The sequence below is a fragment of the Microcaecilia unicolor genome, chromosome 9 (genome assembly GCF_901765095.1).
Source record: "Microcaecilia unicolor chromosome 9, aMicUni1.1, whole genome shotgun sequence".
Taxonomy (NCBI): Eukaryota; Metazoa; Chordata; class Amphibia; order Gymnophiona; family Siphonopidae; genus Microcaecilia; species Microcaecilia unicolor.
The window spans coordinates 96,064,504-96,076,816 of NC_044039.1; the positions used below are offsets into that span (position 1 = coordinate 96,064,504).

At 46.1% G+C, this 12,313-nt stretch overlaps 1 protein-coding gene across 2 annotated transcripts in view; it reads right to left on the reverse strand.

Moving 5' to 3' along the window:
- Positions 1-8,738: 8,738 nt before the first annotated feature.
- Positions 8,739-12,313, reverse strand: part of LOC115477466 (inositol 1,4,5-trisphosphate receptor type 2) — an 801,768-nt gene continuing 798,193 nt past the window's right edge. For both annotated transcript variants that reach the window (XM_030214365.1, XM_030214364.1), the window contains exons 55-56: positions 11,324-11,485; positions 8,739-8,925 (exon numbers count right to left, since the gene is read on the reverse strand). In XM_030214365.1, the coding sequence (XP_030070225.1) occupies positions 8,839-8,925; positions 11,324-11,485 (249 nt within the window). In that variant the 3' untranslated portion in view covers positions 8,739-8,838. The remainder of the gene's footprint in view (positions 8,926-11,323; positions 11,486-12,313) is intronic.

Below are 12,313 nucleotides of genomic sequence, written 5' to 3' on the forward strand. Positions count from 1 at the left end.
TGATACAAAGGGAAAGGCGACAGACCAAACTGGCAGATACAGACCACAACCAGAGGGAGAGAATACAAACAAAGGCTACACAGTAACCCAGGTAGCGGAGGACAGAGCCCACAGGGAAAAAGGGAAAGCCAGGGTCAGAGCAGGACACTATAGACTTGGAACCTAAAACAGCGTAGCTCCACAGAAATGGCTGAGCAGGAAAAACAGACTGAAGGAAAAGGCTGCTAGAATTCTCCAGGTGGAGGAGGGCTAGGACCCACCAGGGCCAAATCAAACACAGTATGCCAAGGGCAGAAGTGGACAGAATGAAAAGGCAGCTTCTAACTAACTAACTACAGCAGAAAAGGAGGACAGAGTTCCCCAAAGTCAAATAACAAACAGGGCACCCAGAGTAAAAGCAGAACAGAGGGAAGGACTACCTTCAAATACACACACAAGAAAAGGGCCAGAGCCCATAGCAAAATAATAAGCAAAAGCAGACTACAGAGAAAGGCTGCCTTCAAATATAAGGACAGGAAAGAAGCAGGGCACACAAGAGAACAGAAAGGGTTAAAGCAGAGACCAGAGAAAGGCTGCCTAAAAGTGGCAGGGCACACGAAAGACAAATACCAAGCACTGAGTAGAGGGGAGCTTAACAAACAAAGCAGGAACAAGCTTACCACGGACAAATCAACACCACAGCCAGGCATGAAGAAACGAGGCAGAGGAGAGACAACAGACCCAGGTTACTTGAAGGTATAGAGTTAGGTGTCGAAGGCAACATTGAAGAGATGGGCTTTGAGTAAGGCTTTGAAGATGGGTAGGGAGGGGGCTTGGCGCAGGGGCTCAGGAAGTCTATTCCAGGCATAGGGTGAGGCGAGGCAGAATGGGCGGAGTCTGGAATTGGCGGTGGTGGAGAAGGGTACTGAGAGGAGGGATTTGTCCTGTGAGCGGAGGTGAGGGGTGGGAACGTAAGGGGAGATGAGGGTAGAGAGGTAGTGAGGGGCTGCAGACCGAGTGCATTTGTAGGTAAGAAGTAGAAGCTTGAACTGAATGCGGTATCTGATCGGAAGCCAGTGAAGTGATCTGAGGAGAGGGGTGATATGAGTATACCGGTTTTGGCGGTATATAAGACGTGCAGCAGAGTTCTGAACGGATTGAAGGGGGGATAGGTGGTTAAGTGGGAGGCCAGTGAGGAGTAGGTTGCAGTAGTCAAGGCGAGAGGTAATGAGCGCGTGGATGAGAGTTCGGGTGGTGTGCTCAGAGAGGAAGGGGCGAATTTTGTTGATGTTAAAGAGGAAGAAGCGACAGGTCTTGGCTGTTTGCTGGATGTGCGCCGAGAAGGAGAGGGAGGAGTCGAAGATGACTCCGAGGTTGCGGGCAGATGAGACGGGGAGGATGAGAGTGTTATCAACTGAGATTGAAAGCGGGGGAAGAGGAGAAGTGGGTTTTGGTGGGAACACGATAAGCTCGGTCTTGGCCATGTTCAGTTTCAGGTGGCGGTTGGACATCCAAGCAGCAATGTTGGATAAGCAGGCCGATACCTTGGCCTGGGTCTCCGCGGTGATGTCTGGTGTGGAGAGATATAGCTGGATGTCGTCAGCATAAAGATGATACTGGAAACCATGAAGAGATCAGGGAGCCCAGGGAAGAGGTGTAGATTGAGAAAAGAAGGGGTCCAAGGACAGATCCCTGGGGAACTCCAACAGAGAGCGGGATGGGGGTGGAGGAAGATTCATGAGAGTGTACTCTGAAGGTACGATGGAGAGATAGGAGGAACCAGGAGAGGACAGAGCCCTGGAACCCAACTGACAGTGTGGCAAGAAGTAAGTCATGGTTGACAGTGTCCAAAGCGGCGGATAGATCGAGGAGGATGAGGATGGAGTAGTGGCCTCTGGATTTGGCAAGGAACAGGTCATTGCAGACTTTAGAGAGTGCTGTTTCTGTCGAGTGCAGAGGGCGAAAACCGGATTGAAGCGGATCGAGGATGGCCTGAGGAGAGAAAATCAAGGCAGCGGCTGTGAACAGCGCTTCAAGTATTTTGGAGAGGAAGGGTAGGAGGGAGATGGGGCGGTAGTTGGAGGGACAGGTAGGGTCAATGATGGTTTCTTGAGGAGAGGTGTGACTACGGCGTGCTTGAAGGTGTCGGGGACCGTTGCCAGTGGAGAGAGAGAGGTTGAGGATATGGCAGATGAGGGGATGACAGTATGAGAGATTGTGTTAAGTAAGTTGGTGGGATGGTTATCAGAGGAGCAAGTGGTGCATTTTGAGGAGGAAAGAAGGCGGGCGGTTTCCTCCTCTTGATATCAGGGAAGGAGGAGAGAGAGGCCAGGGCTGGTTGGTTGAGGGGGAGGGTTGGAGGGTGAAGGGGATGAGGTTGCTTGGTAGTGAACTCAAGGTTGATCTTTTGCACCTTGTCGCGGAAGTATTCGGCTAGTGTTTGAGGGGAAAGTGAGGGGGGGGTTGGAGCAGAGGGCACTTTGAGGAGGGAGTTAAGGGTGGCGAAGAGACGACGAGGGCTGGAGCTGAGAGAGTTGGTCAATTGGTTGTAGTAGTCCTGTTGGCAAGGAATAGGGAGGACTGGAAGGAGGATAGCATGAATTTGTAGTGAAGAAAATCTGAATGGGTGCGAGATTTCCTCCAGAGGGCGTTCAGTAGATCGGGTGCAGGAGCGAAGGTGACAGATGCAAGGGGTCAGCCAAGGCTGGGGATTGGTACGCCTTGTGGGACAAGAGGTGGGTGGTGCGAGGGTGTCCAGAGCGCAGGAGAGAGTGGCATTATAAGCAGAGACAGCTTTATCGACAGACTCGGATGACATGATGGAGGGGAGGAGATTAGAAATACTAGAGGAAAAGGTGGGAGGGTCAATAGCTTGGAGATTCCTGGTAGTAGTGGTTAACGTTGGGCGGGGCTGAGGAGGGGAGTGAAGAAGCGTGAAGGTGATCAGGTGATGATCAGAGAGAGGGAGAGCTGAGGTGTGGAGATTGGAGGGTGAGCCGGAAGAGGAGAGGACGAGGTCGAGACAATGGCCATCTTTGTGAGTAGGGGTGGTGGAGCAGAGCTTGAGATTGAAGGAGGATGTTAGCATGAGGAACTGTGAAGCGTGAGAGTCGGATGGGTTATCAACGTGTATGTTAAAGTCTCCGAGAATGAGGGACTGAGATGAAGGATCAAGAAAGACAGAGAGCCAGGCATCGAAGTCGGTGAGGAAGGAAGAGAGAGATTTATCAGGGGGATGGTAAATGACTGCCACTCTGAGTGGCAACGGGGTGGAATAGGCGGATGGCGTGGGCTTCAAAGGATGAGAAGCAGTGAGATTGTGGTAGGAGGAGTGGGTTAAAAACCTACAGGCAGGGCGAGAGTAGTAGCCCGACTCCTCCCCACGGCCACTGGGCGGGGAGTGTGGGAGAAGAGAAACCTCCATGGCATAGGGTGGCGACTGAGGCAGAGTCTCGGGGGAAAGAAGCCAGGTTTCAGTTAGGGTGAGCAGTTGAAGGGAATGGAAATGAAGAGGTCATGGGTGAAGGAAGTTTGTTGCAGACTGAGTGTGAATTCCACAAGGCACACAGAAGGGGAGGGAGGAAGGGGGGAGAAGGGGAATAGAGATGAGATTGGAGATAATGCGGAAGCGTTTGCAAGGATGAGGTGAGGACAATGTACAGGGTGTGGGGGACCCGGGTTGGGATTGATGTCTCCTGCGGGATAGCAGGAGGAGCAAGAGAGTGCGGAGGAGGATGTGGGATGTAGGGGCGACGAAGACGGGGTGCGCTAGGAGAGAATGGGGAGTGGGTTCATAGGGCTAGGTAAGGAGGTGTGTTGTGAAGGTTGAGAGCTAGAAAGGGAGGAGGAGGACAGTAGGGATGTGAGGTGGGGGACGGGGGAGGGTAGGGTATTGGAGTACTGGGGAGGACGGGTGAGGACATGGATGGCAGCTGAGTTCGTGCGATATGCGGCGGTGTGGGGGGGAAAAGGTTGGGGAGGGACAGGGCAAGGAAGAGAATGTGTATGGGGGCCATTAGGTAGTGACTGGATGTTTACGGGTGCATATGTAGTGGGGGGGGGGGGAACTGAGGTAGGTTGGGGTAGTTATGCGGGCTGGGAGGCAGGCAGGTTGTTGAGTGGGCAGACCAGCAGGTGGTTGTGAGGCGGGCAGCCTGGGAGGCAGGCAGGATGTTGATGGTCAGGTTGATTGGCTAGCAGGCATGAGGAGGTAGCAGGCAGGCAGGAACAGGTAGCAGGCAGGTTGATTGGCTAGCAGGGCAGGAAGGAACAGGTGATTGGCTAGCAGGCAGGTTGATTGGCTAGGGGCTGGATCAGGCGGATTGGAACATGGTGGAGCAGATGGACTGGAACAAGCAGGCTGAGCGCTATGGACTGGAACGAGCAGGGGGATGCTGGGTCAGGCGGACTGGAACACGTTGGAGCAGATGGACTGGAACACGCTAGAGCAGCTGGAATCAGGCAGACTGGAACATGCTGGTGCTGATGGACTGGAACAAGCAGGCTGCAGCAGATGGATTGGAGGGAGCAGGGAGAAACAGGGTCAGGCGGACTGGAACAAGTTGGAGCAGACGGACTGGAAGAGGCTGGGAGAAGCTGGAGTAGACGGACTGGAACAAGCAGGAAGAAGCTGGATCGCGCGGATCGGAGCAAGCTGGAGCAGCTGGACTGCCACACTCGCCCCCTCAGAGCAGACAGAGTGCTCGTGGAAGTCTGGCCCGCACAGACCGGAGGATTCAGTCACTCACCGCCATGCGGGCAGGCTGCGACCACGCGGCTGCTGGTCGGGTAGTGTGGGGGTCGGGCCACTGGGCCTGGGAGGTGCCGTGGTAGGCGCGGTGGGACTCGAGGACCACCGAGCCGGGTCTGCAGGTCAGCGATCGCCAGCCAGGGTCTGCGAGTCGACGATCACAGGTGAGGCGGTCCGCCGCCGCCCGCCGCTCACGCGTCACTCGGTCTGGAGTCGCGCCGCGAGGTCGGGTGGACGAGCTCTCCTTGTTTTATCCACCTGGTTCGGCCAGTGCACTGGCCCGAAACGGTCCCGGGCAGTTCCTGCCGGGGAGCACGATGGCTGTGGGCGAGCACACAGATCCGGCAGAATCGGCGACCAGCACTGCGAGGCCGCCTCGCACCCTGGGCCCCCCACACCGCAGTGGGAGCGATGGAGAGTTGATCTTCGGACCTGGGTTCGCAGCGCGGCTCCCGGAGTCAGCGAACTCGGCCCCTGAGCAGCAGTGGTCGCAGCGTCAAGCCGAGCTGTGTCTCCGATTCTCTTGGGGGGATCGCACCACAGTGAGAGCGCTAGAGGATCGATCTTCAGACCGGTTCACAGCGGAGCTCCCACAGTGCGTCCTACTAGTCGGCCAACTAAAATGGGGGAAAGCAGACAGTCACCCAGAAGCGCATTGGAGGAAAAGTCCATAGTCTGTTACTGAGATGGGCATGGGGGAAGCCACTGCTTGCCCTGAGATTGGTAGCATGGCTGCTACTAATTGGGTTTCTGCCAAGTACTTGTGACCTTTATTGGCCACTGTTGGAAGCAGGATACTGGACTAGTTGGACCACTGGTCTGACTCAGTAAGGCTATTCTTATGTTCTTATCCAAGTTTCCAAGTTTATTGCACACTTTTTATCCCGCTCTATGCAGGGGCGTATCTGGACTTCAGCGGTAGGGGGGGGCAGAGCCGAGGTGAGGGGGCACATTTTAGCCCCCCCCCCCCCAGCACCACTGACCCCCCCGCTGCCATCGCTGACACCCCCCCCGCCAGCACCACCTCCAACAAGTTTGACCCCCCCCCTCGACCCGCCCGCCATCCATCGCCGTCTGTACCTTTGCTGGGTGGGCGACCCAACCCCCGCCAGCCGAAGTCTTCTTCCTGCATTTGGTTTCTGTGAGAAATCGGCATTTTGAGAAAGCTGGTGGGCGAAATGAGTCCTCATCGGGAGGATCAGCATCAGGTGTTCAACAGCCAGATAAATTACAGAAGCTAAGTGACCTTTATTATCATTTCTTAAATGTACAAGTTGATTTGTTGAAGATGTTTTCAATCATCAAGTGGATAAGATTTGATAAAAAGTTTTTTGTTTTGATAAAAATAAAAAGGTACAGAGGAGGTTTTTGGCAATTGATGAGTAAAGGTTTGGTGAGTGCTTTTAAGATATTGGGCATGAAGTACGCCCTGGCACCGGGGCGGTTTGAGGTCTTTTCCTCCTCTTAGTCCCTTTTAGTTTCTCCCAGCTTTGAAATAATCAGGAGAAAGTGTCTACAGTCTGTATTTTGATTTGATAATCCCTAGACTCTCCCCATCCCTGAGTCAGGGCATAAATGATAGAAAAAAAAGGGAGGCCTCTTATTTGGCAGCTGTGGAAATACCATAAGAATACTCCTAGGAGTTTTCTCTGTTAAATATTATGAACATGCCATCATTTTTTGTCTTTTGGTATCTGTCAGCTTTTGTGCTGTTTAGTATGCAAAGTCCTTTTTGCAAAAAAAAAAAAAAAAATGTACTCTTTATTGCATGACGTCCTAGATTTGCTATAAAATTATTTGTACATTTTTTAATCTTATGTCCTATACCGCCTTAACTGTCATGCAGAGCAAGGTGGTTTACAGACTAAAAACCTTTTGGAAAAGAACTACAATAAAACTAGACAGGTAAGAACAAGCATATAAACAAAAAGTCAAACCATGAAGGGGTCCCTTTTACTAAGGCGCACTAACAGATTTAGCGCGTACTACATGATAAGGAAGCCCATAGGAATATAATGGTCATCAACATTTAGAGCATGCTGTTAGCGCGCCTTAGTAAAAGGACCCCTACATTTTTTAGGGAAAGGTAGGAATGGAGGGAAGATGGCAGATAGAATGGGTGGGAGTAGGGGAGGGACTAGAGCTTAGTCTCCTATGCACAAAACGCTTGTCGGAATAGCCAGGTTTTGATGGCAGAGTTAAAACGCATCACTGATGATTCACTACAAATTTCGAGGGGCAAGCTATTCCAAAGGAAGAGGGTGATAAAGAAAAAAGTGTAATGCTTAGTATGTTCGTGTTTGGCCTGTCTTGGACCTGGAAGGACCATGGATGATCGTTTATGGAGTGAATCATGCGAGGAAGTGTTTATGGTATCGTGAGAGTGCTAAGATATAGAGGTGTTCCAAACTGAAAAGCCTTAAAAGCCAGCAAGAGAATTTTATACTGGATCCGGAAAGGTACTGATAACCAGTGATGATTCTTCAACAAGGGTGAGGCTTGATCGGTTCTATTGGCATGACAGAAGAGGCGAATAGCAGTGATTTGGAGAGTTTGTAATTTCTTTAATTCTGTCCCTGTCTTATCCTTAAAACAATTATCAAAACATGTAAATGTAACAAACCTTTCTGGATATACACAAAAATTTAGCTTTTATTTTATACTATAACAACTGAATAGGTGAAAAAGCAAAGGGCAACCAATAACAGAGAGCTCAGTATTCCCTTTGGACAACATTTAAAAAGTGCCACATATATTGTTTTTAGTCCCATGGAAACCAATTACAAATACTAGCCAGTTGTGAATTTGAAGGCATGCTTTCTTGCTTGGAAAATACATTCTTCAGGTTTTTGAAATACAAAGTACCAAAGAGTTATTCTTGCAGCAAATAAACCAAATGTATGTATGTGCTTATTCACATTGGGGTCAATTAACAATTCTTGTGATGGTGTATCTTAGTGGTATTTGCAGAAATGACCAAATTGGCCAGTGCCAGACTGTACGATACAACATCAACATGTTTATGACTTTTTGCTTGGAAACCTGATGACTACACACTTGTTTGTACAATATTGTCAAGACAAAGTGTTTACTTTATTGAGAGAAAAGTAAATGCTGATAAAAAGAGTAATGAATTCCATTTGGTAAAAAAAAATAGTCAGGGTCAGAGACCGTAACATCCAACAACACAGATGAGAATTAAGGTATCACTTTAAAAAATCTAAAGAAAAAACTATTATTAAACAAAGAATTCAAAGTGTCCAATTGGGAAATATTCCTGCCATTATGATGAGACATCCAATGCCCTTTCCAGTATGTCCCAGGAAGAGAATTTTATGGCCATCATTACTACCCACTTTTAAAATCTTTTCTGTGCAAACATTAATGCCGTCCAGTTTCCTTTATTTCAATAACGCCTAACAAGAACATTATTCAAAGTCTAAATGCAAAAATAGATTTCATTACTCTTGATGTAGTATCTGCATACTTAGCCACCTTAATCAACTGCTTGAATCCAAGAACAAGACACTTCCAGTTCCTTTGTCAGAAGAACCATAACATTAAATTCCAATTATTATAAATCCATTGCACTTTAGGTTGGAAATAAGAAATTACAGTGACAGAAACAATTCATGTGCAGTTAGAGCATTCTTCAATTGCTGCATTTTAGTCTTTTCTGAATTAGCTTTCCATAAAATGCATTAACCATTAATGATATCATTACATTTTATATAAACATTTATTGCATTAAAAAAAAAAGAAAACTAAACGCCAGTATAGCAGAGCCAATATGATATGGCAATTCAAATTGTTTTAAAAAGTATATGTTAAATCATTTTCCAAGTGGATTCCCTCACTTTAGAGAGGAAATAATTCTTAAGATAGTTTCTAGTGCAAAGTATAAACAAGAATCTTGTTATGCATCTTGGACAGTTTGTTGGTCCTTTCAACCGTATCAAAAAATACAAATTGATTCCAGTGCAAAAACAACTTTACATCATGTCACATGTTTTTTTTTTAAACTTTGTAACAGTGGGCATTGTTCACCATCTTGGTCTTGTGTTGAAGAAGAAATACTGATGAAAGTGCATTCTAGCTTTCCCAGGGTATCAGTGTGGGGGCATGTGATGATTCACATGAGAGGAGTTTGATCCAAGAAAACCCAGTCGCTGCTTGTTCTTCCTTTGCTCTGTCATCTAAATACAGCACACAGTGAGAAAAAGTTGAGCTTTTCTGAAGTATAGTATATGACACAAACACCAATCTATTCTTAACATAACAAAAAATATTTATGGAATATCCATCAAAACATTTATAAAGTGGCATTCAACTGAGCCTGAACAGGTGATGTAAAGAATGCAATAGTCTGGGGATGCCCCACCCTGATAGAAGAAAGCACTGAGGGGTCCTTTTTCTAAAGGCTTGCCGCACATCAACCCTGAATGACCGCCAGCCCAACGCAGCCTCCGGTGGTGGTTCCACCTCAAGCGTGCGCCATTTCCGGCACAATGAAAATTTTTACTGTGGTGCTAACCTGGCGGTAATCGGGCAGCGCAGTCTGCAGCCCAGTTACTTCCGAGTTAATACAGGAGCCCTTACCGCCACCTCAATGAGTGGCCATGCAGTAAGAGTAATTTTACTGCATGGCCATTTTTTTTAGAGGCTTCGGGAAAAAACGCCCTTTTTTACTTCAGCTTGGTAAAAGGACCCCTGAAGGATTTGGTACAGTGGCTCCCAAACCTGGTCCTGGAGGCACCCCAGCCAGTCCGATTTTCACAATCTCCAAAATGAATATTTATGAGAGAAATTTGCATACACTACCCCCACTGCATGCAAATGTCTCTCAGGAATATTCATTGTGGATATCCTGAAAACCTGACTATCTAGGGTACCTCCAGGACCAGTTTTCAGAACCACTGATTTAGTATATGACAGGCATTCCCTCCTACAGTTGATGAGGATGCATACATGAAAAGGAGGAAGAGAAGAATACAGAAAAATCTCCCATTCCAATTGAAATATTATTAGCGAAGCACATGCTCAAACTGATTTCATCAATTTCTTAGTCATTCAGCCACCTTGAATGTTTGGATTAGAAACTGATTGACTGAGAGTAGTGGTAAATGAAGTTCAATCTGCAGAAATATGGTCTATGAGTCAAGTGTCCCAGGAAATTCTTTGAGGATGGGTCAATATTTTTGTGAGAGATATTGGAGAGGGGTTAATTAGAAAAGTTTGTCCTTCTGCAGATGACATGAATGGATGTATTCCTGGGAGTGGGACTGGTGAAGAGATTTAAAGATTTATGAGCATACTTTTGAAAATTCAAATGTATGTACATAAATTACCCCTGAAAAGTCAGTCTGAGTAGGTGTACATTGCAGTTTCCCTGGAGCAATTTTTACAGCAGAAGTATGAGCATACATTTGCTTGGACAATTGGGCAAAGCTCTGAAGGAAACATATTTGCATACTGTACGTGTACACAGTTATAAAATTACCTTCTAAGTGATTTCCCAAGATCAAAATACACATCAGTAGAAAATAAGTGATTTGAACCTTGGCTCCTGGTTCTGAACCTGCTGCTCTAACCACTACTCCCAAGCTTTGAATTTAAGAAAGATCAATATTCTTTCCTTACTATAAAGACCATCCAGTCCATTTAGACTGTATTGTCTTTTTCTTTTGCAGTATTACTGGGTCAACTTAATCTCTGGTTTTACCTTCATTTTCTCTTAACTAGGGATCCTCTATACTTAGCTCAATCTTCCCAATAGAAAGATTTGTTAGCCTAACATTCAGAAAGTGAATGATAGAAAAAGAGACCAGTCTGCTTTATAAAAGAGGTGACCAAAAATATAAAGGGTAAAGGTTAGCATTAAAAAGTTACAAAGCATATTAGAAAATGGAGGACAGAGAATATTCTGAGAGACTAAACTCAGAACATATCAATATCTAGTAAATGCAGAGACAGCTAAAGACAAAAGAAGTACATTTCAAGATCAGGTTTGTAAAAAGTACACTGCATTCCAGGACTTGGCATATAGAAGGGTTATTTTACTTTTTGGTTAGTTGAAAACACAACCATGTTTGGCCAAAAACCTCATCAGTATACTGGGACTGAGCCAAGTTGTTTGCAAGCCAGGATTCATGGAGGTGAAGTTTTCAAAGCTATATCATGCTGTTCACTGATGTGAGGTGGATGGTCTGGAGGCTGTAGCCTGCTCTATAAATGTGGTAGGTGCTATTACAGTCCAGCAGATATCAGCTAAGATACCCAATGTGGTTTGTTCAGGTTCTAACTAGTTTGAGAAAAATCTATTTTGAGCTGGATTCGACTGTGTGTTTACTAAAGCTAAAATTATTTTTCAAAAGCAAAGTATAAAATGTTGATATGTCAACATTAAAACATCATTAAATTTCATAAGTATTCATAAGTAAATGCAAAAGGTATAAGCAGAGGACCATAAGGGAGGAAACTTGAGAGGCTAATAGATGAACACATTGGTGGTTTGTAGACTGAAATCCTTTCATGCACATGCTGTCATATTACTGCTTATGTAACTCACAATATTGACAGAGCGGGTGCACTTGCCTGTTCTTTGAGTTCAGCTAGCTGACTAGACAGTTGCTTTACAAGGCTCATGGTTGACTCCAGCTTTTCCTGTAGATTTCTGATTTCATTTTGTTCATTTTCTCCTTCACTACTAACAAGGGACATAGCCCGCATCCTAGGAAACCAGTCCAGGTTCTTCTCCTATATGGAAATAAAAGCATAGATAATTACGGTTAGACTGGCTAGTTAAAAGTTTCAGGAAGACCCAAGTTTGCATGGATTCCAATTTTGTATTCTTTTTTTTTTTTTGGGGGGGGGGGGGGGATGACAGAGGTGTGGGATTCTATAACTTCCTTCTGCTCCTTTAGGATCCCATCTCAATCAGAACCTGCTAGTTTGGACTAAGGAACCAGTAATGTTTATTCATAGGTACCAGGGGAAGGTATATATATGTGTGTATGCTGAGAGAAAGGGGTAATGTTCTCATATTTCATTCCCTACCCTGACTTTTCCATTCATTGTAGCAACAGGATTTCAGCTGAGAGACTTAGAGCCCAATTTTACATAGAACGTGGAGATCAGAACTCAGACAACCAGATTGGGATGTACACAGTTCTGGCACTATTGTAGAAAAGGCTCTGCTGACACAGAAGTTTTTCTAAAATACCTGCAGGAGTGCACATGTATTGGCTGGCACGAACAGCAGGAGAAGCCATTTTAGAAATATTGACATTAATAAAATGAACGGCACAATCCTAATCCAGTGATCCATTAAACAAATAGAACAACATAAACAGACATTACTTCCCTCCCATAATGTACCACCTTGCCCTCAAATATTATCAAATATTAAACAACACGATATTTAATTTCCAGTGACAGTGAATTACTTCCAAGGGGGAATCACCCATCCTTCCTTTACCTTTACTCCCTTCCTCAAATGCCTGCTGAAACAATGTAATTTTTAATATTTTTTCTAAGTGTCCAATAATTACCCTTTAACTTCACCTGTACCAGGAGGGCATTCTA